We start from the raw sequence: 26,168 nt of genomic DNA, 5'->3' as shown, positions 1-26,168 counted from the left end.
TTACACATATTACTATTGTTTTAAAAGAAATTCTTGCAATGATTGTAGAATTGTTACACAGCGACCACAGCGTAGGTAGTAGGTACGAATATGTATGTATTTTACCTATATAAATATTTATACTGGGGAAACATCATACAACCCACATAGCCAGTATCTCGACGCTATGGTCGGTAGGGTAAAAAGTACTTCCTTGCATTATCGCTTACAATTTTTTCCATTTTGCTTATACTTATTGCAAATGTAAACATATAAAAGGCAAGCAAACAGCGATCTTCTTACAGCACATTGAATATAATAGTTATCACGGATGCAGGATACTCACCGATGCCTACTTACTAATCCCTTCCCGCTGAGCCACCTGCCTGCACCTCCCTCCCCTATCCCTGTCCCCGTCCCCTATTTTTATCCCCATCCCCATCCCCATCCCCATCCCCATCCCCATCCCCATCCCCATCCCCATCCCCATCCCCATCCCCATCCCCATCCCCATCCCCATCCCCATCCCCATCCCCATCCCCATCCCTATCCCTATCCCTATCCCTACGGCATATTTAATTGTTTATAAAGTTTGAGGATACCTGGAAAAAATTAATACAAGAAGCCATTTTGAAAATATAATAAATATCCCTGTCCCTGTCCCTGTCCCTGTCCCTGTCCCTGTCCCTGTCCCTGTCCCTGTCCCTGTCCCTGTCCCTGTCCCTGTCCCTGTCCCTGTCCCTGTCCCTGTCCCTGTCCCTGTCCCTGTCCCTGTCCCTGTCCCTGTCCCTGTCAAATTATCATGCTAGGAGGTGAACTTTGAAAAATCCTTTCTTACGTTACGTTGTTGTTGTTGTTGTGTCTTGTGTTGTTGTTGTTGTGTGTTGTGTTGTGTCGGTGTTGTTGTTACGTGATCAGCGACCCGATAAACCATAAAAACGATACCCATATTGGTTTTTTGACTTTATCACCCCCTTTTCACCCTTTTAGGGGTTAAATTTTCAAAAAACCTGAAACACGTATTCAGTCATATGTCTTAAGGAATCTTCCTGTGAAGTTTCGAATAAAATAGTCAAACTAATCTTGTTTCCCCATACAAACTTTGAACCCCCATTTGACCCCCTTAAGAGGTGAATTTTGGAAAATCCTTTCTTAGTGCTCCTCTACACTACATAAGGAACCTACGTGCTAAATTTGAAATCTCTAGGACCAGCGGTTTCGGCTGTGCGTTGATATGTCAGTCAGTCAGTCAATATCTTCTTTTATATATATTTTTGATATTTAAACCCCATTGCACCACAACAGGGGAGAAGGTATTTCACTTCCGCTTCGTTAGATTTTAAAAACGTTGTATTTATCGTGATCAGCGACCCGATAAACCATAAAAACGATACCCATATTGATTTTTTGACTTTATCACCCCCTTTTCACCCTTTTAGGGGTTAAATTTTCAAAAAACCTGAAACACGTATTTAGTCATATGTTTTAAGGAATCTTTCTGTGAAGTTTCGAATAAAATAGTCAAACTAATCTTGTTTCCCCATACAAACTTTGAACCCCCATTTGACCCCCTTAGGAGGTGAATTTTGGAAAATCCTTTCTTAGTGCTCCTCTACACTACATCAGGAACCTACGTGCCAAATTGGAAATCTCTAGGACCAGCGGTTTCGGCTGTGCGTTGATATGTCAGTCAGTCAGTCAGTCAGTCAGTCAGTCAGTCAGTCAGCTTCTTCTTTTATATATTTAGATAGGGATGCCTTTAAGGTGGTTGCTTGTCAATAGATGAATGAAGTCGTATATATTTTTTCATTTTCTCTGCATTGTGTAATTAAGCATACTAGTGTTCAATTGACGTATGAGAACATATTCTCGTCTGATTATATTGTTTTTATTTAAGTTTAGTTGTGGACACTTGGAGACCTTATACATCTCCAAGATTATGTGTTTAATGTTTAATGTTTATCTTACTTTAATTTTATTGTATAAATCTATATTTCCTTCCTTTGTAACATACGAGCACAGAATATAGTGTCTTACAGCTATGTTTTATTATTTGAATATTTAATTTAGCCTGGCAGCTTGAACATGTCATGCACACTTAAAAGTCTTTGCTGCGGTGGCGTCGTTGATCGGGTCGCCACCTTCCCGAATAAAGGTTGAGGGAGGCGATGGCTGAGATACGCGTCATACTCGTGAACGGGTGCCGTCTGTGAAGACCGGTCTGTTTAAGCTTACTGGGGCTGTTATAACTTAGTAACTTTAATTCTAATTTTTATTAAATTAGGACACTTTGTTCGGTTGTCGTTTGTTTCCTTTCTTTTAGTGAATATTTTAAATATATGATTTTGACTCATGGAGACCATATACATCTCTAAGGAGAATTAGATTAAGTAGATATACATTTTATTTTTAGTTGTGACATTTAGAGTCATTTGCACCTCTAAAGTAATTTTAGACTTTTTTTTTTGTATTTGTACTTTTTATATTAAAATTTAGTGTAGTTCTTGGTTGTAATTCGACATTTAGAGACCTTCTACATCTCTAATTAATTGTATAGAGTTAACTTTAGTTAGAACTTAGAATTAGTATATAATAGTATCAATTGTAATTTCAACTCAATTTTAAATATTTTTTTAAATACCTATGTACATGTGACGTGTAAAAGTGCCCCTGTGGCCTATTTGCTGAATAAATTATTTTGATTTTGATTTTGATTTTTAAGTCCCACGGAAAAATTCAATAAGGCTTGTGATATTGGGACTTAAACAAAAATATATAAATACTGTATATATACCTAGAAAGTACCCAAGACTGGAGTATAATAGTATAACATTTTATCTGAGTATTAATTCATTTTAATCCATAGACAACCCTATCGTCTGACGCTGCGCACGTGCGGCTCGTTTCTTTGTTAGAATTTTGTAGGCATTTAAAAGGCGGCATTTCGTGAACATCAAAGCAGTGGGCCTTCTGTACTTGTACTATTATATATTCTGTGGTATAACCTCACAAAATCCCCAAACATTAGAAGCAAAGGATGTAAACTAAAGGAGAGAAAATATGATAATTTCAACTTAAAAGAATAAGATACGAGTACCAACCGCACTGAATTTTGCAGAGAACGAGAACGTTCTCGAAAAGTTTGAAATTTTCTCTTAATTTGTTCGGAAAGGAATTCTGAGAAACGAGAACGTAAATTATCATCGCCACATCACTAGTAAGGTTAAATATTGTATAGATAGTTTTGACCTTGAGCACACTGGGGGGGCCGTAATTTGCACGGTTGCTATTTGTGGCGTTTTACGCCTGAAGGGGACGGATTTAGATAGTCACTTTTTATTTTTTAAACCCCGACGCAAACGGGGTGTTATAAGTTTGACGTGTCTGTCTGTCTGTCTGTCTGTCTGTCTGTCCCGAATGGATGAACCGATTTAGATTTAGTTTTTTTTGGTTGAAAGCAGAGTTAGTCGGGAGTGTTCTTAGCCATGTTTTATGAAAATCGGTCCACTATGTCGGGGGGGGTTTTTTCAAAATTTTAATTTTGTGGTTATTAGGTTATAGTTCTAGAAATGTCCTGTTTCTGGTCTCTGAATGTGTAGTATATTTGTATGGGTATGCTCATCGCTTCGCAGGCCTACATGGATGTGAAGTTTTCGTGAGATATATTAAAATATTACGGATGTACTCACATACCTTTCGGCGACTTGTTTCGAGTCACGTGGAAACCCGTTATTGAGCATTTCTTTTTTTTTGCCATTTTTTTTTACTTTTTTTTTTTTTGGGAATTTTAGGTCAATTGCACAGTCGACTACAAAGAGATGTATCCACCTTTTCACCTTATTGCATTGTAGTAAGGTGAAAAAGTGGATACATCTCTTTGTAGACGACTGTACTCAGAATCACGAGTACTTTCAATCTCACTGGGAGACAAAAAGTGTCCCAGAATTTCCATATATTTTTTTTTTAATTTAATTTATTTAAAGATTTATTGTTAATTTCCTCTTTTGTTACCCCACACAACATGTACGGAAAATGGTAACAAAATAAGAAAAGATCGTATGGGACTTTTTTTTTAACTACTAGGATTGAAAAAGCTAGTGATTCTGAGTAGAAATAGCATATTTTTTTCAAAAATATCACATTTCATTTATAACTATGTGAGGTGTGCAATAAAGTGCATTGTATTGTATTGTGTATTTCATAAAAGTGGCGAAAAAAAAAAAAGAAATGCCCTACTAGGCACGGTAAATGCCTAAATTGATGTTTAAAAGGACTAGCTGCCCTTATTAAGTGAGACTAACTAATTTGTGTGCTTTCAGGCGTCGCTAGAAGTCCGTCAGGTTGGGAGGCGAGCGGTGAGCCAGCTCTCTGGTCGAGGCATGGATGATGTGCTCATCATACACTACAACGATGTCTACAACATTGAACAGACCACCAGTAAGTAAATAAGACGGCTCAGGAACAGTCAATTCTCCACACAAACGCTCTCGACTATTTCCTCCCTGGTTTTTGAAGATAGAGCAATGTTTTTTTTAACACAGATTATTATTGTTTTTATCTGTGTCGGACCGTTTTGATTTTTTTTAATATTCTTACTTTGAAAGACACTAGAGCCCATCAAAATTTTCCAAAAACGGCCTTATTGATTATGGCGTAAAAAAAGGTGTGGTATTCAAAATTGGTAACAATTAGCCAAAAAAACTAAACGGTCCGACACTGATTATTTCATTGTTATTCAGATTCTCAAACTTCGTTACGATTGATTCAGTTTTGAAGGAGGAAACAGTCGAGAGAGGAACCTTGATTTTAAAGATTTTTTCGCAATATCTTTTAACTGAATTATTCTGAATGGACAATTTTTTTTTGATAAATCTAGTTAATGGTACTACTATATTTAACTAAAATTCCCAAATTAAAAGGCTTTTCAAACCATGTATGGCATAAATGAGGGTTCTGTACCTTCATATTGATAACCAGTCTGGCCTAGCGTGTGACCCTGCCTGCTAAGCCGCGGTCCCGGGTTCGAATCCCGGTAAGGGCATTTATTTGTGTGATGAGCACAGATATTTGTTCCTTATTCATGGATGTTTTCTATGTATATAAGTATTTGTATACTATACAGGGTTATTTTTTAGTCACCTTACAAAAAAAAACCCTGAATTCAGTATCGTTAATAGAACCCATTTCAATAAAAAAACATTATTTTTAAGATTTATTATTTTTTTATTTTGATTCCTCATAATTTTTACAAATTACGGACACCCTACACACAGCTGATTTTGGGTTCATTTGAGTTCAGCGGCGGCCGGCGCATGATTGGGTATGACGGGGGTGTGCGCGCGGCGGGGGCGGGGGAGCGCGCGCGCCGCTCGCCGCTTTACAAAAGAAACACCGCCCCTCAGTCTCACGCCGCGCTCTCTTACGGACAGTCGTTTTATGTTTTCCTCGCACGCCAGTGAGCTAACGCGAAACGATGTACTCAAACCGCGAGTTTTATGAAATGGTGAGAGTGTACGCCAGGGCTAATAACAATCTGCGAGCGGCTCGTAGGTTGTACGAGGCAGAGATTCTGCCTGTGTTAAGAAATACCGGTTTGCCTAATGCTCGTCTCCCATGTCTGCAAACAATTTTGTCGGCGAGTCAGAATCTACTGGACCATGGACAGTTTGCAGTGCCTGCGCATGCTCAAGGTCGTGGAGCACCACGTTTAGCTGTGGAAATTGAATTATTTTAGCATTTAATGAAGTGAAAAATGAACATCTTGTTTTAAGGAACATTAGTGGAAATGTCCTAAAACGCGCTAGACTGTGCTTGCAGCAAAATGGACTGCATTTTGAACAATTATTAAAATACAATTAGTGTAAGTGAGTTAAGTGAGGAGAAATGGACTCCATTTGTAAGTACCTAAATCAAACGTCCAATTTTTAAATACGCCTAAGCACATGTCGTTTTTTACTTTATCGACTTCTTCTGTGAATTAATTTGTCTTAAAATGTTAAATGTTTTTTATTGACTATCGACATGGGCTTTGACGGTCCTAAGCCCGTGAAAGTATGAAGGAAAATTTGGAATCGCTGTAAAACCGGCGCGGCTAAGAACAAAAGCTGCCATCTTTGAACCCTGCCGACGCCGCTCAGCTCCCCGCCCACCCGCCTCTCCCCACCCCTGCGCAAGCGCTGCCACTGGCCGCGCGCGAGTGCCCCGCTCACTCCTCGCCTCCGCCGCTGCCGTCAGTAACTAGGGTGACCAAGTTTTCTACTGTTTTTGTGGAATAATTTGGGTGCAATTTTCTTTTTTTTTATTTGAGATGGGATAAAAATAAAACAAAACGTATATTTCATTTACCTTAGCGATCATTTATACGAAGTTTGTTAACTGACTAAAAAGTAACCCTGTATATATCGTTGTCTAAGTACCTGCAACACAAGCCATCTTGAGCTTACCGTGGGACTTAGTCAATCTGTGTAAGACTGTCCTTTAATATTTATTTATATAGTATAAAACGCCGCCGCCGTAGCCGTACAAGGAAAAGACCACTGATTTCATATAAGGTACAGCGGGGCAAATCTCGACTGGGGGGCAAATGTAACTGGTCCATTTTTTCCATGTTTTACAATGTTTGCATTATTAAATAGAGTGTCCACCGGTTATCCGCCGACCGCCGCCGGTGACGACCGGTCTGGCGCAGTCGGTAGTGACCCTGCCTGCTACGCCGCGGTCCCGGGTTCGAATCCCGGTAAGGGCATTTATTTGTGTGATGAGCACAGATATTTGTTCCTGAGTCATGGATGTTTTCTATGTATATAAGTATTTATATATTATATATATCGTTGCTGAGTACCCACAACACAAGCCTTCTTGAGCTTACCGTGGGCCTCGGTCAATCTGTGTAAGAATGTCCTACAATATTTATTTATTTATTTATATATGGTAGGAGTGTTCAGTGGATGCATGTAGAACTCAACACCATAGTGTAATAATGAAAAAACCTATCAAGTTCAAAACAATTTTCCCAGAAAGTCTTTATAAAGTTCTACTTTTGTGATTTTTTCATATTTTTTAAACGTATGGTTCAAAAGTTAGAGGGGGGGGGGGGACGCACTTTTTTTTCCTTTAGGAGCGATTATTTCCGAAAACATTAATATTATCAAAAAACGATCTTGGTAAACCCTTATTCATTTTTAAATACCTATCCAACAATATAATATATAAGCGAAACTATAAGGGTTCCTAGTTGACTACGGAACCCTAAAAATGGATCAGTTACAATTGTCCCCTAGTCGAGCTCTGCCCCCCCTGTACCATAGACCAAGCGAACGTATCTACACTAATACTTAGCGTCAAAAAAAGTCAAATCCCTGGTTTTATCGCTGGAAAAACGTGCGTTTTTAAGGTATTATGTGTTTTTTGTGCAAAATCGGTCTCCCAGACAATTATTTTTTAACCCCCGACGCAAAAACGACGGGGTGTTATAAGTTTGACGTGTCTGTCTGTGTGTGTGTCTGTGTATCTGTCTGTTTGTCTGTCTGTCTGTCTGTGTGTGTGTCTGTCTGTGGCATCGTAGCTCCCGAACGTATGAACCGATTTGGATTTAGATTTTTTTTTCTGAAAGCTGAGTAAGTCGGGAGTGTTATTAGCCATGTTTCATTAAAATCGGTCTACTATGTCGCGGTCGGGGGTTTTTTCAAGATTTTTTATTTTTATTTCAGAAACGGAGCCGGTGGGCGGAGCGCTGCGGTTCAGCACGGCTGTCAAAGCCATGCAGCATCTGAACCCACTTGTTCTGTTTAGTGGTGACGCCTTCTCGCCTAGCATGCGTAAGTAAAGACCCGGGTTCGATTACCGGCTCCACCACCAGACTTGATCGCTTTTTCTTAGGTGTATATTTCAGTTTATAATGTATAGTACAATATTTATACTACATGTAGTATATTTATACTACATGTATTTAAACTTAATTGCATTATGTATTTATTTGAATATTATATTATATCGCTGCGTACTCACAACACAAGCGTTCTTGAGCTTACCGTGGGGCTTAGTGAATCTGTGTAAAAAATATTTATTTATGTAGGGAACAAATCAAATTATTTTTTTATTAAATATTTTTTGATTTGTTTTTTTTTTAAGTAGTAACACTACTATATGTAAATTATAAACAGGCGGTCGAGATGGTGTAGCGGTTTATCACGTCAGCCGCGTTAGCTGGAGACCCGGGTTCGATTCCCGGCTTCGCAACCAGTGGGCTTGATCGCTTTTTCTTTAGTTTATGGTATCTATTTCAGTTTTTAAATATTTATTTGTTTAAAAAAATAATAGTAGTGTTAATAATTTACAACATAATAGTAGTGTTACTACTTAAAAATACAGGTTAAAATATTTTCTATGAAAATAATTTAATTTGTTCCTAGAGTATTTATTTGTTTGTTTCAGTAAGTACATACACAAAGGGCGAACAGATGGTACCAGTTCTGAATGAAATCGGAACTCATTGCGCTGTGTTTGGCAACCATGATTTCGGTAAGTAAATTACGAGTAACAACAATACAAAATAACACTCTTTATTGTACACATCACATAGTTCACAAGTTAAACACAAGAAACACATCAAATAAACATAGGGAACAACAGGCAGTCTTATATTATATATTAATTACTTTTATTTTATAAAAAAAAAAACATTTTATCCTATGAATTAGAGATGGGCCGAATATTCGGCGGTAAATATTCGGCATTCGGCAAGTTTTTCAATGTTCGTATTCGGCCAAATAATTCGATTGCATTGCCGAATATTTACCGAATAAACAAAGTAAAACAAAGAAAACTTCCGGTCCCATACCATCGGATGTCGTGACTCGTGAGTGTTGTATGTAGGCAGAGTGGCAACCCTAGCGTAAAGGTGACTAATGACAATCAAGTGCGGGTAGTTCGAAAAACTCGTACAGCTAGAAGATGTTGATACAACTCCCAGCCAGTCTACCCGTGACCACGGACGTAATGTCATGTCCGAAACGTCGGGTTAAATATAAACGTGGGTTTTACGCGATTAAGTCCCGTTTTAATTTAATAATCTTATACTTTTAAACGAGCAATTCTTGTATATTTATTTATTTATATATTTATTTACACTGACGATCTCGGAAACCGCTCTAACGATTTCGCAGAAATTTGTTATGTGGGGGTTTTTGGGGGTGAAAAATCAGTCTAACTTATCCTTAGGTCCCGGAAAACGCGAATTTTCGAGTTTTCATGCGTTTTTCTTCGCGCGCCATCTCGTGAGCAGTAGTTGTACTGTTAAGACAGAATTCTTTCGGTCGATGTAAGTACTATTTATTGCAAACACTAGATGGCGACACAGGTCAAGGCTTAAACGATAGAAAAATACACTATTTGAGTTTTTGTGGCGAAATGCGCGCCATCTCGTGTGGAGTAGTTGTGTTGTTAAGGCTGAGAATTCTTTCGCTCGATGTAGGTACTATTCATATTTGAACTAGATGGCGAGACATGTCAAGGATACGAAACAGAACCGAGCGAAGCTCGGTTGCCCAGATATTATATATATAAAAGAAGAAACTGACTGACTGACTGACATATCAACACATAGCCGAAACCGCTGGTCCTAGAGATCCCAAATTTGGCACGTAGCTTTCTTATAAGGTGTAGAGGAGCACTAAGAAAGGATTTTTCAAAATTCACCTCCTAAGGGGGTCAAATGGGGGTTCAAAATTTGTATGGGAAAACAAGATTACGTACTTGGGCGAAGCTGCGGGAAAAAGCTAGTTTAATAATATGAGTGAACGTTAGTTAAAAGGTTTACTTTAAATCATACATACTATATAATATTATACATATATGTATAGTAGTATGTGTTGCATTTGAGCATAATTAAAAAAAAAAAGCCATTTATTCATCTTTTTTTTTACATGTCTTGTGTTCTTGTCTGTTCTTCTTCTGATGAACCCCTCATTGGGTGAAGGCCTCCTCCATCTCTTTCCAGGTGTCCCTATCTAGGGCTAGCGTCATCCACTGTTTCCCTGCTGCCTGGGTTACATCGTCGGCCCATCGTCTGTTTGGGCGACCTTCGCCCCGCTCTCCTGGTGGACCTGAGCATAATTATTGGACGTCAACACTCGAATCCCTCACTCCACTCTAGATGTAATAAACGCGCTCGCCTTAAACGGTGAAGATAACTAAGTTCTCTTGTGTTACAGATTTCGGCCTAGAAGTCTTATCAGGACTAGTAGCTCAGTGCAACTTCCCCTGGCTAATGTCCAACGTGATTGACAACGAGACAGGCCGTCCCCTGGGTGACGGGCGGATCACACACGCTTTACTCTGTAACGGACACAAGATAGGTCTTATAGGACTTGTTGAACAGGTATGTCCCTTAGGTGACGTATTTTTTTTATTTTTTGTAGAACAGGTATGTCCCCGGAGTGAAGATAGACACCGAGACAGGCCGTCCCCTGAGTGACGGGCGGATCACACACGCTTTACTCTGTAACGGACACAAGATAGGTCTTATAGGACTTGTTGAACAGGTATGTCCCTTAGGTGACGTATTTTTTTGACTTTTTGTAGAACAGGTATGTCCCCGGAGTGACGATAGACACCGAGACAGGCCGTCCCCTGGGTGACGGGCGGATCACACACGCTGTCGTGTGTAACTGACACATAGGGCTTGTGTAACAGGTCTCCTGTGTGACGTTAGACGACGAGACAGTCCCCTGGGTGAAGGCGTAAAACACATGCTCTCCTGTGTAATGGACATAAGATCAGACTAATAGGACTTGTGGAACAGATGAGGATGTCTCCTGGGTGACGTATTTTTTTTTACTTTTTGTAGAACAGGTATGTCCCCTGACCCCTACGTGACGATAGGCAACGAGACAGGCCGTCCCCTGGGTGACGGGCGTATAACACATGCTCCCCTACAAATACAAAATCGGACTCATTCTTGAACGGGTCAGAATGTCTCCTGGATCACGCTACATGCCGTGGCAAGTGTGACAATTTTTAATAAACACCAAACATTTTTCTATAAAAACTTGGAGGGAGTAAAAGGGGTCAATAAAACTCAAAATTTGGTTTGAATTTATAATTATAACTGGCATCATCTGAGTGGGTTTTCAGTCGATTTTTTTTTTATTTTATAAATGGGCTTACTCTTGTCCACAGTGAGCCAAAAGAAGAATTTTTTATTTCAATAACCTAACCACAAAATAATAAAACCCCCGACTGCGACATAGTGGACCGATTTTCATGAAACATGGCTAAGAACACTCCCGACTAATTCAGCTTTCAAACAAAAAAAAAACTAAATGTAAATCGGTTCATTCGTTCGGGAGCTACGATGCCACAGACAGACACACACACAGGCAGAACGGCAAGTCAAACTTATAACACCCCGTCGTTTTTGCGGTCGGGGGTTAAAAAATGTATTTTTTGTAATAAAGAAATATACTCGTCTGTTGTTAAGCGATCACCGTAGCCTATGGACGCCTGTAACAGTTATCTTTGTCCCCAGGAGTGGCTGGAGACGCTGGCGACAATAAACCCAGAAGAAGTGACGTTTATAGACTTCCTGCAGGCCGGCGCCAAACTGTCCGAGCAACTCAAACAAGAGGTAAAATACTACATTTCGATACAAGTGCGATAAATAAGAAATTCGAAACGATTCCCCTTGTTTTGTCATAATTAACCTTTCGCATAATCTGTTACGCATACTTTTTCTAGGAATATTTATTTAGGTTTGTCCGAATATAATTCGTGAATAAATGTTATTCGCCGAATGGTTTTTATGCATAAATTATTTATTTATTCGCACATGTGTCGTACAACGTTTTACAGTACATTATGGGAATTTCAATTTTTGACATAGGTTGCATATTGCACCTAACAAGTGCAGTAATATAGCGCCATATGTACTGTAGTAAGTACATTACGATACAAGTGCGGAAAAGAGGTATTGTTTTATCGGTCGTATAAATTTGATGATGATTGATGATATTGTAAAATAATTGTATATATATTATGTTTGTCGTTGTAATTTTTTTTTGAAATTGTATTTTTTTTTCCATGTTAGTTTATTCGGTGTATTAGTGTTTTATGCTGTGAAGCCGTGTAAACTTATTAAATAAATAAATAGAAAAAAAACCGTTTTTTACCAGGATTTTTTTTCAAATTTGCTTTGAAAAAAGGTTTTTTCTCAACAGGGTTGCGAGTACGTGATAGCCCTCACTCACATGCGGACCCCGAACGATATAAAACTGGCGGAGGGCAACACGGAGATAGACCTCATACTGGGCGGCCACGACCACGTCTATGAAGTTATAGAGGTGAGCAATAACCTGGCAGGCAAGTATGGTCGCGCGATAAATGATAAAACATCTGACCGTCCCTATCGCACTTACTAATAGTGCGATAGGGACGGCCTGATATTTTGTCGTCTATCGCGCGACAATGCTACCCGTGCTGACTACAATTTTTTGTGAAACTTTACGGCTCAGCCACGACATTGGTCTAAGCGCGACAGCGGTGAGCGGCGCCCATACATCAGAGCGAGACACAGTGATGGGACTTTTCATTCGCACGTATGGCTGTCGCTCACCGCTGTCGCGCTTAGACCAATGTCGTGGCTGGGCCGTTAGGTGAACCTATTTAAAAACCCGTAGTGGAGCGGCCTTCGCTGTGTTTCGAAGCTCAGCGTTGGGCCTCCGGCCCGCCGCTTCGCAAAAACGACGGGGTGTTATACCTAAGTTTGACGTGTCTGTCTGTCTGTTTGTGTGTGTGTGTCTGTCTGTGGCATCGTAGCTCCCAAACGGATGAACCGATTTCGATTTAGTTTTTTTTTTTGAAAGCTGAGTTAGTCGAGAGTGTTCTTACTTCTTAGCCATGTTTCATGAAAATCGGTCTACTATGTCACGGTCGGGGGTTTTTCAAAATTTTAATTTTGTGGTTAGGTTATTAGACACTTTTATGATTGTTCTGCGTGGGAGCACTGTCTGTCCGGAGCTCGGCATGCGGCCTCGCGTGCTTGGGAGCCTCTCAGTAACGCTCCGGGCCTTCGGCCCTACGCGGAGCTCGGCCTTCGGCCTTCGCTATTTAAGTTACTAACTATGCCCTCCTCAATAGCGATAGTCCACAGAACGTTTCACGTTATCCATCGCGGCTATGTCCCTGACGCAGCCTACCTTAATTTTATAAGGTGGAGGGTAAAATTAACTAATTTGTCCTTTCATCAGGTAAACAACAAATACATAGTGAAGAGCGGCACAGATTTCCGTCAGTTCTCGAAGATCAACATAAGCTTCGGGCCCGATTCGACTCGTGTCGATATCGCCGACGTCCATGTCACCAGCTCTTACGCAGAGGACCCCGTGCTTAAGGCTAAGACTGACAAATACTCTGGTAAGTGTTTGTGGAATAAAATTATCCGACTACGGAACAATTTTATTAGTTTTTAGGGCTTTGCGCCTCAAAAAGGAAAAATTTAAACCTCATAGTCACTCGTGCATGTCTGTCCGTGTGTCACAGCAAATTTTTAGTAAAAATTGTTTGTTTTTAGGGTTCCGTAGTCAACTAGGAACCCTTATAGTTTCGCCATGTCTGTCTGTCCGTCCGTCCGTCCGTCCGTCCGCGGATAATCTCAGTAACCGTTAGCACTAGAAAGCTGAAATTTGGTACCAATATGTATATCAATCACGCCAACAAAGTGCAAAAACAAAAAATGGAAAAAAATGTTTTATTAGGGTACCCCCCCTACATGTAAAGTGGGGGCTGATATTTTTTTTTTCATTTCAACCCCAACGTGTGATATATTGTTGGATAGGTATTTAAAAATGAATAAGGGTTTACTAAGATCATTTTTTGATAATATTAATATTTTCGGAAATAATCGCTCCTAAAGGAAAAAAAAGTGCGTCCCCCCCCCTCTAACTTTTGAACCATATGTTTAAAAAATATGAAAAAAATCACAAAAGTAGAACTTTATAAAGACTTTCTAGGAAAATTGTTTTGAACTTGATAGGTTCAGTAGTTTTTGAGAAAAATGCGGAAAACTACGGAACCCTACACTGAGCGTGGCCCGACACGCTCTTGGCCGGTTTTTAATATTTAAATCAACCTTAAGAGACTTATAGACCGGGATTACTTTTTGTTTTTTGTCGAGCTCCCGATATTACGACGCAGTTACATGTATCATGGTCACGGGTAACTGAAGGCAGTGGGTGGCTAATCCATACAAGCCGATTCCCACAGGCTTGCCTAAAATTGATTACTAGTAAAGTATATAGCTAATGTAAAGGTAGGTTCCTTTTTTGCTCAGTGTTGCCTAGCAGAAATTTTCACCAGCCGCCACTGATAGCTAGTAGATACCTAATACCTATGCACATCCATATCCATATTAATATTATAAATGGGAAAGTGCGTGTGTCTGTTTGTTTGTCCGTCTTTCACGGCAAAACGGATCGACGAATTGTCGTGATTTTTCAAATGGAGATAGTTAAAGGGGTGGAGAGTGACATAGGCTACTTTTTATTTCTTTATAACCTCCCACTTCCCTAAAATGGGCGGTGGAAGTTTGTATGGATGGAGCATTCCACAATTTTCGAATTTAACGCAAGCGAAGCCGCGGGAAAAAGCTAGTTATTAAATAACACATTCAACCCCCCACAGCGATGATAGAAGGAAAGATGGACGAGGTACTGGGCAAGTTCTGCGTGCCTTTAGAAGGGCGGTTCTCGTGCATCCGGCGGCAGGAGTGCAACCTCGGCAACTGGGTCTGCGACGTGCTCCTCGCCGCCACCGGCGCCGACCTCGTGCTGCTCAACTCCGGCACCTTCAGATCTGACCAGGTTCAAATAAATATAGTCTTATTAACCCTGTCTAAAAGGTTTCACTTTGTACCGCTGAATGTAACAAAAAGCGAGTTCTACGCACTTGAATGTCGGGTCGCACCCGACTCTACAAAGTCAGGTGTACTGCTGAATGAATGAGCTGTGCGCTGGAATTTCGGGTTGCACCCGACTCTACAGAGTCAGGTGTACCGCTGAATGTAAGAGCGAGCTGTTCGCGGTTGAATGTCTGGTTGCGCCCGACCCTACTGGGTCAGCTGTACTGCTGAATGTAAGAGCGAGCTGTTCGCGCTTGAATGTCGGGTTGCGATGATAGAAGGCAAGATGGACGAGGTGCTGGGCAAGTTCTGCGTGCCGCTGGAGGGCAGGTTCTCGTGCATCCGGCGGCAGGAGTGCAACCTCGGCAACTGGGTCTGCGACGTGCTGCTCGCCGCCACCGGCGCCGACCTCGTGCTGCTCAACTCCGGCACCTTTAGATCTGACCAGGTTCAAATAAATATAGTCTTATTAACCCTGTCTAAAAGGTCTCACTTTGTACCGCTGAATGTAACTAAAAGAGAGTTCTACGCACTTGAATGTCGGGTCGCACCCGACTCTATAGTGTCAGGTGTGCTGCTGAATGTAATAGCGAGCTGTTCGCGCTTGAATGTCGGGTTGCACCCGACTCTACAGAGTCAGGTGTACCGCTGAATGTAAGAGCGAGCTGTTCGCGGTTGAATGTCTGGTTGCGCCCGACTCTACTGGGTCAGGTGTGCTGCTGAATGTAATAGCGAGCTGTTCGCGCTTGAATGTCGGGTTGTGCCCGACTCTACTGGGTCAGGTGAACTGCTGAATGTAAGAGGGCGCTCCACTCGCCTAAATATCGGGCTGAATTCCATTGCATAATTTACTGTTTTCATTTAAGTATCTATATGGTGTAAGTAGTATCTATTCTTCTGGAACGCCTCAAAACCATTTTTCTGATAGCTAATTTGTTATTCTATTCAGGTGCATGCTGCCGGGGACTTCACTCTTCGCGACCTAGGCTCCATCATACCCATGAGAGACCCTCTCGTGGTGGTGGAGGCGACAGGGGCCACCATCCTGCAGGCTTTGGAGAACTCCGTCAGCCAGTACCCGAGCCTGGAGGGGCGGTTCCCACAAGTAAGTCTATAGGGGACTAGGGGTTGACCTAGGGTCCATAAGACCCACTAGTTGTGACAGGGGCCACCATCCTGCAGGCTTTGGAGAACCGTCAGTCAGTACCCGAGCCTGGAGGGGCGGTTCCCACAAGTAAGGTTATCTATTTTATAATATCAAAGACATATGTAACTCCGTAAAGACGGATAGTCTTAGAAAAAAACGTACCTTAAAGCCCTAGAGAAAAAGGTACGGTGGCCTAGATCGCGTTACACCTTTGGGGAACGCTCGGCTAGATGGCGCTAATATTAATATTTGAAATTTTAACACATATCAAGCTAAGAATATGGGCCAAATTGTCAAAACTGAGGTTTAAAAGTTTTAAGCTTGTGTCGAGAGATGGCAGTTTATGTACTGTGATTACACATTTTACTTTGACAGTAACTCTCTATAATCTGTCCAATTCAAAACTATTGGATCGGGCAAGTCAAGCCTGTTTGGCAGTATATCAAATAAATGAAAATATACAATGCTAATGTGACTGTTAATTGTTTCTAATTTTATTTTTAAAATTTTATATGAATTCAAAATGTTTTAATTTTTTAAAATTTTTATCTGATGTATACATCAGATAAAAGTTAAAAAAAAAAAAGTACTTTACTTTAATTATTCTATTGTAATCTAGTGTATAATTGTATGTGCCTAGTCTATAATAAATAACCTAGTTTTAAGCTAAATGTATTATTAACAAAAAATATGGGTCGATAGACCTGAAATAAAGAATTTCAATTTCAAATAATAGGCTACTAAACTCATACCGAATTTGGCACAAAAAATGGTTGTTTCCTGTAATATTTGACATAAGAAACCAATGTTTATAAATTTTGGGTATTAAAAGTGTATAATAACTACGTATTTTCGATTGAAAATGTGTGTAATATTTTTTTTTAACTTTGGCCACCGAATACGCTGTCAGCGATGTAATGAGTGTAATGACGTCATAGAACCTAACTTTATGTCGAGTCAATCACTGACATGATGAACTTTATGCCTTATAAGGCTTATAAATGTCAGAAAATTTTGCGTTCAATTCGATTGACATTATGCACAGACAATCTATAGATTAACATGGCTAATGTTGTTTTTGCCTGATTAAGTGAAAGTATTTATACTTTAAAAATGTTATTTTCTATATGATTAAAAAAGGGTCAAGTAGCCTATACTCGATCCTCTTTGATAATATGAAATTCCAAAGACGATTTCCTTCGTAACATCCAGTTTTGACCATCATATGCGATGCAATCGCTTTATTTACCTGTTTACAACCCCCCCAATGGCGAGAATCCACTGTTCGACATTTTCTATTGTAGAACTAGGGAAAACATTTTTTTATATGATATTTTTTTTATGATTTCTTATCAAAGGCGCGTCAAAAGTGCCTAGCCTTCAGAGATAACCATACACTAGAGTATTTTCGACGGGTACCTCGGTGGTAGGGTGGTGTAGCGGTTTAGCCCGTCAGCCGCGATAGCTGGAGACCCGGGTTCGATTCCCGGCTTCGCCACCAGTGGGCTTGATCGCTTCTTAACCCCCGACGCAAAAACGACGGAGTGTTATAAGTTTGACGTGTCTGTCTGTTTGTCTGTCTGTCTGTCTGTGTGTGTGTGTCAGTCTGTGGCATCGTAGCTCCCAAACGGATGAACCGATTTAGATTTGGTTTTTTTGTCTGAAAGCTGAGTTAGTCGGGAGTGTTCTTAGCCATGTTTCACGAAAATCGGTCTGCAATATGGCGGTCGGGGTTTTTCCAAAATTTTAATTTTGTGGTTAGGTTATTCTTAAGTGTACGTATGATATCTATTTTACCTGTGTGGTGACGGGTTAAGAATTTCACTACCCCCTTTCTTCCCGTGGGTGTCGTAGAAGGCGACTATGGGATATGGGTTAAATTGTGGCGTAGGCGAGAGGCTGGCAACCTGTCACTGCAATGTCACAGTTTCTTTAACCCCTTATTTGCCAAGAGTGGCACTGAAGCTTTAGTGGTTTCATGTGTTCTGCCTAGCCCTTTATGGGATACAGGCGTGATTGTATGTTGTATGATATCTATTTCAGATAATAATTTTTCTATTGTGTTACAGGTGGCAGGTATATCGTTCGCCTTCGACCCAACTAAGCCACCTGGCTCCCGCGTCGCCGAGCAAGTGGTGAAGATCGGAGATGAATACTTACAGAGAGAACAGCGGTACAGATTAGCTGTTAAAGACTACCTGTACAGGGGAAATGACGGGTTCAATATGCTGCCTGGATGTAGATTACTGGTAAGACTTACTTTGAATATTCTCTGTCAAATAAGAACAAAGAAAACTATATGCATCCTTTTCTTTAGGGTGCTAGAGAAAAGGATACCTACCTATAGTTTTATTTGTTCTTATTTACTGACAGACTTGTTTGACGGAGTTTAAAACTATGGAAACGGATTATATCGCGTATAACGAATTTACAATTCATCCCGGCGTTTACACTTTAGGCATTTGTGTTGTACGGTGTTGGACATTTGCAGATTGTTTCTGTCAATTTTGTGTAGATTAATTAATTAATTGTTTTTTAACATAGTAATTGTAAAAAAATGAATATTGTATAACTAGCTTTATTAACAGTGTGTGAACCTGCCTTAAAAATCTATATTATTTGTGGTCATGGTTCATTAAATTTCTTGTATGTGTTATCCTCTTGCCGCCTAATGTGCAATAAGATGTACCTACATTCGCGTTTAATGGAATTTTAACTCTCATGTAAATAAATAAAGTAGCATTTCTTTTGTCTCTAAAATTTTTTGTACAAATGAATATAGGTTAGGTTAGGTTTATTTTTTGGCAATCCTGAAAAATTACGCGTTTCTAAGAAAAATCTAATTATGACTAACGAAACTGTGAACAAACAACACATTATATAAATAAATAAATATTGGGGACACCTTACACATATCAACGTAGCCCCAAACTAACCAAAGCTTGTACTATGGGTGCTAAGCGACGATACACACTTAAATAGATAAATACATACTTATATACATAGAAAACATCCATGACTGAGGAACAAGTATCTGTGCTCATCACACAAATGCCCTTACCGGGATTCGAACCCAGGACCGCGGCTTAGCAGGCAGGGTCACTACCGACTGAGCCAGACCGGTCGTCCGACTTCTGACCAGAGATCGGACGGATTTGCGACATTCTTAGTGACTTACGTCATTTTAATGAGATTTGCCAAGACTGGCACTGAAACAGTAGTTCAAGTGCTCTGCCTACCCCTTTATCGGATACAGGCCTGATTATATGTATGTATGTAGGATAGTATGAGATGACGCACAAAAATCCGATCTCTGCTTATGACTTAAGAGTTTATTGGAACCAATAGAGACCCCATTTTAATTCATAGGTGTCCGAAGACTTGTGTCCGGAGATCGGGCTGGCGGTGCAGAACCACTTCGCAGCTATCAACGTGCGCTCCGGGCGAGCGAGGGCTTCCAAGCATCGCCAGTCGCTGGTCACTCTCAGTCGCAGGTAATCTACTAATCTTCTGTACAGGCTAGTTTCCTACTAGTCAAATCAGCTTATTTTTAAGAACTGTCAAAACGATTTGCTAATATCAAAATATATAACTCCGTATAGACAGATAAAGTCTAAGAAAAAAACGTACCTCAGTACCATACAGAAAAAGGTACGGGGGCCTAGATGGCATTACACCTTTGGCACACCTCGGACACTGGCAATCAAATATATGAAAGAGGCGCGTTCCTAGCACACAGTCTAAGCTCGTGTAGGTGAACGCGTACTATGCTTGTATGAGTGACATATGAAAGGTCGACTGTTCGCGTTTTTGACAGGCGGTACCTGTGAGGTAGCCGAGAGGGGGTGGGCGGCACTTTCAGCGGGGAGCGGGAATGGCCATACTGTACGATAGTACTCTTTATTATACTGTGCCTTTGGGGTACGCTCAGCTAGATGGTGCTAATATTAATATTTGACATTTTAACACATTATCAAGCTAAGAATATGGGCCAAATTGTCAAAACGGAGGTTCAATAGTTTTAAGCCTGTGTCGAGAGATGGCAGTCTATGCACTGTGATTACACATTTTACTTCGACAATAACTCTATAATACTCGATCCTCTTTGCTAATATGGAATTAATACGAAATACTGAGGAGTGATGTCACGGTACTATAAGTTTCCGCACACTGTAATCATAAGCAGAATAAACCTGTATTCAGTATCATCGATTTCTTGCCGCTAAGCCACCAGCGCTTTTTAGACCGTAGCAGGATAAGGGAAGAAAAACCGGCCAAGAGCGTGTCGGGCCACGCTCAGTGTAGGGTTCCGTAGTTTTCCGTATTTTTCTCAAAAACTACTGAACCTATCAAGTTCAAAATAATTTTTCTCTAACATGCAATGAAATATTGTCTTTACGTTCCTTAAAATGGGCTGGGAAGTATCGCTTTTTGGGCGCAACAACTCGAGAGGACTGTAAAGGGATTTCATATTATTTTTTAGGCCTAGGCCTACAAAGTAATTTTTTTTTATAAAATATTGTCCTTTAGAGCATTTTTTTTTATTTCATTGTATGTTTGAGAAAAGCACTATACATGCCTCAGCGTGAAAACGGATTCCCGGCCTCGTATCCCTATCCGGCCTCGCTCGCACACTCTCTCGAGTGTGCGAAAGTCTAGAAAGTATAGAAAGTCTTCATAAAGTTGTACTTTTGTGATTTTTTCATATTTTTTAAACATAAATGGTTCAAAAGTTAGAGGGGGGGGGGGTCCACTTTCCTTTAGGAGCGATTATTTCCGAAAATATTAATATTATCAAAAAAACAATCTTAGTAAACCCCTATTCATTTTTAAATACCTATCCAAAAATATATCACACGTTGGGGTTGGAATGAAAAAAAATTTCAGCCCCCACTTTACATGTAGGGGGGGTACCCTAATAAATAAAAAAAATCCATTTTTTATTTTTGCACTTTGTCGGCGTGATTGATATACATATTGGTACCAAATTTCAGCTTTCTAGTGCTAACGGTTACTGAGATTATCCGCGGACGGACGGACGGACAGACAGACATGGCGAAACTATAAGGGTTCCTAGTTGACTACGGAACCCTAAAAATGCCCTCTCATGATTAGAAGTTGTTTTTATTCTATAGTTACTTTACACTTAGTAGTACGATTGTGGAAAGTTTTGTTAAAAATTTCCCAGTGGTTCTTAAATGACTGATGATTATGACTTCTCTAAAATTATTTAACTTTATCATACAATCTTTCCTTCATTTTGGTTAACTAAATAGTACTTATAATCTGGAAGAATTTTTTTATACTACGTCGGTGGCAAACAAGCATACGGCCCGCCTGATGTAAAGCGGTCACCGTAACCTATGGACGCCTGCAACTCGAACAGTGTCACATGCGCGTTGCCACCCCATTAGAAACTTGTACATTCCCTTTTGCTGTGTTAAGTACACAGCAAAAAGGAGTGTACAAGTTCTAAGGAGGGTTCGGGTTGCCGACGACTCAAAGGACAATAGACAGAACAAGTTAGTTCCGTAAGTCCTCCCGTCATCAGCACACCGCACCCTCGTTGAGCTCTGGCAGCCTTACTCACCGACAGAAACACAACACTATGAGTAGGGTTTAGTGCTATTTGGCTGCGGTCTTCTGCAAGGCGGAGGTACTACCCCAGTTGGTGTCGAATCGGGTTGGAGCTGGTTGAATTATAAAATATATAGATAGATATTTGCCTATCTTTAAAAAACTTTACCTATCCAATTGGCGTGACATTTTGGCGCCCTCTTTCCCCTCGTGTGATTCAGCTGAATCACTGCCCCCCTCTCTTCCGAAGCCGCCGCATAATAAAGAGCCGTGTTGTTGCAGACACAGCCTGGTGAAGATGCTGGACGTGACGGAGCTGGACGGGCCGCCGCCGCTGCGCCGCGCCTCCTCCGCCGCGGAGCCGCCGCCGCCGCCGCACCCGCACCACCGGTAAGTATGCTCATATAGGCTACTTGACTCTTTTTAAAAGTTTATTTATGTATAATATTGTCTTCGGTTACCGCGATAGTTACTCATGAAATAAAACCATGGAAACGGATTAAATCGCGTATAATGAATTTAAAATACATCCCGACGTTTCGAACTCTTTACAGCGTTCGTGGTCAACGGGTGACTGAGGAAAAATTAAAATGTGCAAAAGCTACCCTACTACTTACAAGAAATATTAACGAACCATGACCACAAATAATATAGATTTCTAAGGCAGGTTCACACACTATTAATAAAGCCAGTTATACAATATTCAAAAAAATTTACCATTACTCTGTTAAAAAATAATTAACCAATTAATCTACACAAAATTGACAAAGAAACAAACTGCAAATGTCCAACACCATACAACACAAATGCCTCACAGCCTTCGTCGTGCTTGTTCCATTATCAGATGTACTACTGGATCCCAAGCCGGTGGTAAAGTAAAGCCATCCTCTCTATTAAAGTTTGGATATTTCTTGATCTCAATGGCCTCTCGCAACATTCTGGGTATATATCGCTTCTCCTTAGCGAGAACCAGAGGCTTGTCAAACTTTATAGCATGATTGACTTTATCCATGACATGTTCAGAGACTGCAGACCTTTGCCGACGGTGCTTGACATCCGCTATGTGTTCCTTCACCCGTGTGGAAATGCTTCGTTTCGTCTGTCCCACATATGACAGCCCGCACTCACAGTCTAGCCTGTACACTCCCGCGCTTTGTAGAGGAGTTTGACATTTCACAGGCCTCAGGAATATTATATATTATATTATTTGTGGTCATTGTTCGTTAATATTTCTTGTAAGTGGGTAGCTTTTGCACATTTTAATTTTTCCTCAGTCACCCGTTGACCACGAACGCTGTAAAGAGTTCGAAACGTCGGGATGTATTTTAAATTCATTATACGCGATTTAATCCGTTTCCATAGTTTTATTTTATTTATGTACTTATAAATTCCTTAAAATTAACACTAACAGACAAGCTAATAGGAGGGTAGCCTACATATTAATAGGAGGGTAGTTTTAGAGACTCATACAAAAGGGTACACACTTATGGTTGACGACCGGTCTAGCGCAGTCGGTAGTGACCCCGCCTGCTACGCCGCGGTCCTGGGCTCGAATCCCGGTAAGGGCATTTATTTGTGTGATGAGCACAGATATTTGTTCCTGAGTCATGGATGTTTTCTATGTATATAAGTATTTATATATTATGTATATCGTTGTCTGAGTACCCACAACACAAGCCTTCTTGAGCTTACCGTGGGCCTGAGTCAATCTGTGTAAGAATGTCCTATAATATTTAATATTTATTATTTATTCATACAAGTGTCCTCAGTCCACGCTTACTGCGAACCCCGCCTCGCTGCACACGAAACCGAATTCTATCGTAATATTATAGCTATTATTCATCATAATATTATTTATTTATTTATTTATGTTATGGAGAACCAACAGCTATATAACAACAAAATTAAAATTTTGAAAAAACCCCCGACTGCGACATAGTTGACCGATTTTCATGAAACATGGCTAAGAACACTCCCGACTAACTCAGCTTTCAGACAAAAAAAACTAAATCTAAATCGGTTCATGCGTTCGGGAGCTACGGTGCCACAGACAGACACACACACAGACAAACAGACAGACAGACAGACAGACACGTCAAACTTATAAGCTTATAACACCCCTCCGTTTTTGCGTCGGGGGTTAAAAACTAGAAGTATACAACATAATTTGATTCAGAAAGCCAATTACAGGATCTCACAGATAGATACAAAGTAATATTAATTAAACTAATGCTAGCACCTATACCATCGCACACACATGCTCACAAAAGTGAAATATAAAGAAAGAGAAAACAAAACAGAAAATTAAGTAAGATGAATGCACTAATAGTCAACATAAGTATTCAATTAAAAAGAAAAAATAATAATAATCACTCACAAAGAACACCGCTTAACCAATAATTGCCTTACATTCGAAACTTTACAGTTAAAAATATCAAAGTCAATTTCCTTCGACAACTCATTTAGCCGACGACTCGCTCGAATTAGGAAGCTATTCTGTCTATACCTGGATGATGCAGTCTTGACAGATAATGGGGGATAGTACCTTTTAGAACGAGAGGGGGTATAGGGGTATAGATTTAGATATTCTGTAAATGTTAAGGATTGTAAGAAACGCGGCAAACAAAATTTAGCTCTCAAATTGTATCTAATGGAGAACCTGCACAAAAACTATATTCCTATTTAACACATAATTTAACGGTTACACTTGTTGGCAGGTTGACCCGACGCGCGTCGCTCGACGACCTCGAGCAGCAGTCTTGCGAGCTGGCGCCCAAAGTTGAGAACCGGATCATACTCATCGACAAACCTGAGGTAACATTTACAATACAATACAATACATGATGTAAACTGACTCGCGTCGCTGGACGATCTCGAGCAGCAGTCGTGCTAGCTCGCGCCTAATGTCGAGAACCGAATCATACTCATCGACAAACCTGAGGTAACATATATACAGTACAATAAAAATATATACAATACAATACAAATCATTTATTCGTGCTAAACATGAACATAACACAACAAACTCATTTAGTAGTGAAAAACATAGTATAAATAATAATTTAATACGAATAGCGATATGTAGACTTCAACTGTGTGGAAAAGATACGAAAAAAAATACAATCTTAGGTATACATATAGACATAAAATAAACTTATCTGTAATTCTTAAGCTGTAATTGTTAATATTTTGTATGACATGTCAAAAGTGCTTATTTAATTAAGCCTACCTACTTGAATAAATATTTGAAATTGAAATTGATAAATATAGGCGCAGTTATTCGAATCCGCTCAACTTGAGAAGCTCTTAAATATTATTAATTTATTATGACCAGTCTGGCTCAGTCGGTAGTGACCCTGCCTGTTAAGCCACGGTCCTGGGTTCGAATCCCGATAAGGGCATTTATTTGTGTGATGAGCACAGATATTTGTTCCTGAGTCATGGATGTGTTCTATCCCCCTTATTCATAAACGTTCATTAAAGTTATCAAGCCGATAAAGTTCGTTTGTCCCTTTCTATCACACCAATATGTTGGAAAGGGACAAACGAACTTTATCGGCTTGATAACTTTAGTGAATTTATGAATAAGGGGGTATGTATATAAGTAAGTATTTATATCGTCGCTTAGCACCCATAGTACAAGCTTTGCTTAGTTTGGACTTTGGGGCTAAGTTGATCTGTGTAAGGCATCCCCAATATTTTATTTATTTATTGTAAAAATTGTCTAAAATACAATATTGTCGACAGACTCTGCAGGCGTTGATCGCGGAGCGCGCTCGCTGGGAAGCCGACACGGTTATCGCGGAAGTCGACGATGAGAACTCGCCCTAACCGCTCGGTCAATTTACACCTCATCTTCGTTGTACACCGATTTATATACCCGGTTACACGGTGCTACTCGCAAGCGAGTTCCATTACTCTTGCTGAAGCACAGAACACCTCAATAACTATACGGAAAGCATTCAAGATTAAGTGGTACAGTCAAGTGCAAAAATACGTATCGATTTTATCCGCTCAAAAATATGTACCGAGACCTTATTCCGCCGACATAAAGTGCTATGTGACATATTTTTGATAAGTTGTACGCACCCATATTTTTACACTTGACTGTACCATAATTATAACACTTAGGGCCAGTTGCATCAACCACATTTGACAGACACATCATCGTCATTTATATGGACCTTCTCATACAATAAAATTTTACGAACGCTTTAATGGTGCCAGACGATTTGGTGCAACCGGCCTTTATAATTAAATATAGCCAACCGGGGTGAAAAGGGATCGCTGGGGCGAATAGGGACAGAACATAAAATTTGTATGTACCCCACTATTTCTAAATTAAAATTACTTTTTTTTATTGATTTTTAAAGTATTAATTTTCTTTATTACTTACTTTTTAATTGTTTTTATGTCAGGTAAATAGAATTTTAATATTCCTCCCTCTACACCCAACCAAGTTATTCCTTTGATCACTTCGTTTGGTGGTACTTTTAATGTTATAGACCAAACCTATTAAAAAAGAAAGATTTCCTCATCGAATCTCTTTAATATATTTTGATCAAATAACTA

General features: G+C 40.0%; 1 protein-coding gene across 3 annotated transcripts in view; it reads left to right on the top strand.

The window, feature by feature from the left end:
* Positions 1-25,686, top strand: part of LOC125237722 (snake venom 5'-nucleotidase) — a 47,729-nt gene extending 22,043 nt beyond the window's left edge. For 2 of the 3 annotated variants that reach the window (XM_048144885.1, XM_048144883.1), the window contains exons 2-15: positions 4,299-4,416; positions 7,689-7,796; positions 8,413-8,499; positions 10,191-10,357; positions 11,507-11,605; positions 12,195-12,317; positions 13,224-13,389; positions 14,656-14,834; positions 15,822-15,977; positions 18,089-18,268; positions 19,389-19,513; positions 21,879-21,986; positions 24,314-24,410; positions 25,344-25,686. In XM_048144885.1, the coding sequence (XP_048000842.1) occupies positions 4,299-4,416; positions 7,689-7,796; positions 8,413-8,499; positions 10,191-10,357; positions 11,507-11,605; positions 12,195-12,317; positions 13,224-13,389; positions 14,656-14,834; positions 15,822-15,977; positions 18,089-18,268; positions 19,389-19,513; positions 21,879-21,986; positions 24,314-24,410; positions 25,344-25,427 (1,797 nt within the window). In that variant the 3' untranslated portion in view covers positions 25,428-25,686. Of the gene's footprint in view, positions 1-4,298; positions 4,417-7,688; positions 7,797-8,412; positions 8,500-10,190; positions 10,358-11,506; positions 11,606-12,194; positions 12,318-13,223; positions 13,390-14,655; positions 14,835-15,141; positions 15,321-15,821; positions 15,978-18,088; positions 18,269-19,388; positions 19,514-21,878; positions 21,987-24,313; positions 24,411-25,343 lie in introns of all 3 variants that reach the window. The other variant, XM_048144884.1, reaches the window with a different exon arrangement.
* Positions 25,687-26,168: the final 482 nt, after the last annotated feature.

This window comes from Leguminivora glycinivorella, chromosome 22 (assembly GCF_023078275.1).
Source record: "Leguminivora glycinivorella isolate SPB_JAAS2020 chromosome 22, LegGlyc_1.1, whole genome shotgun sequence".
NCBI classification, from domain to species: Eukaryota; Metazoa; Arthropoda; class Insecta; order Lepidoptera; family Tortricidae; genus Leguminivora; species Leguminivora glycinivorella.
This window is presented reverse-complemented; position numbering and strand designations above follow the sequence as displayed.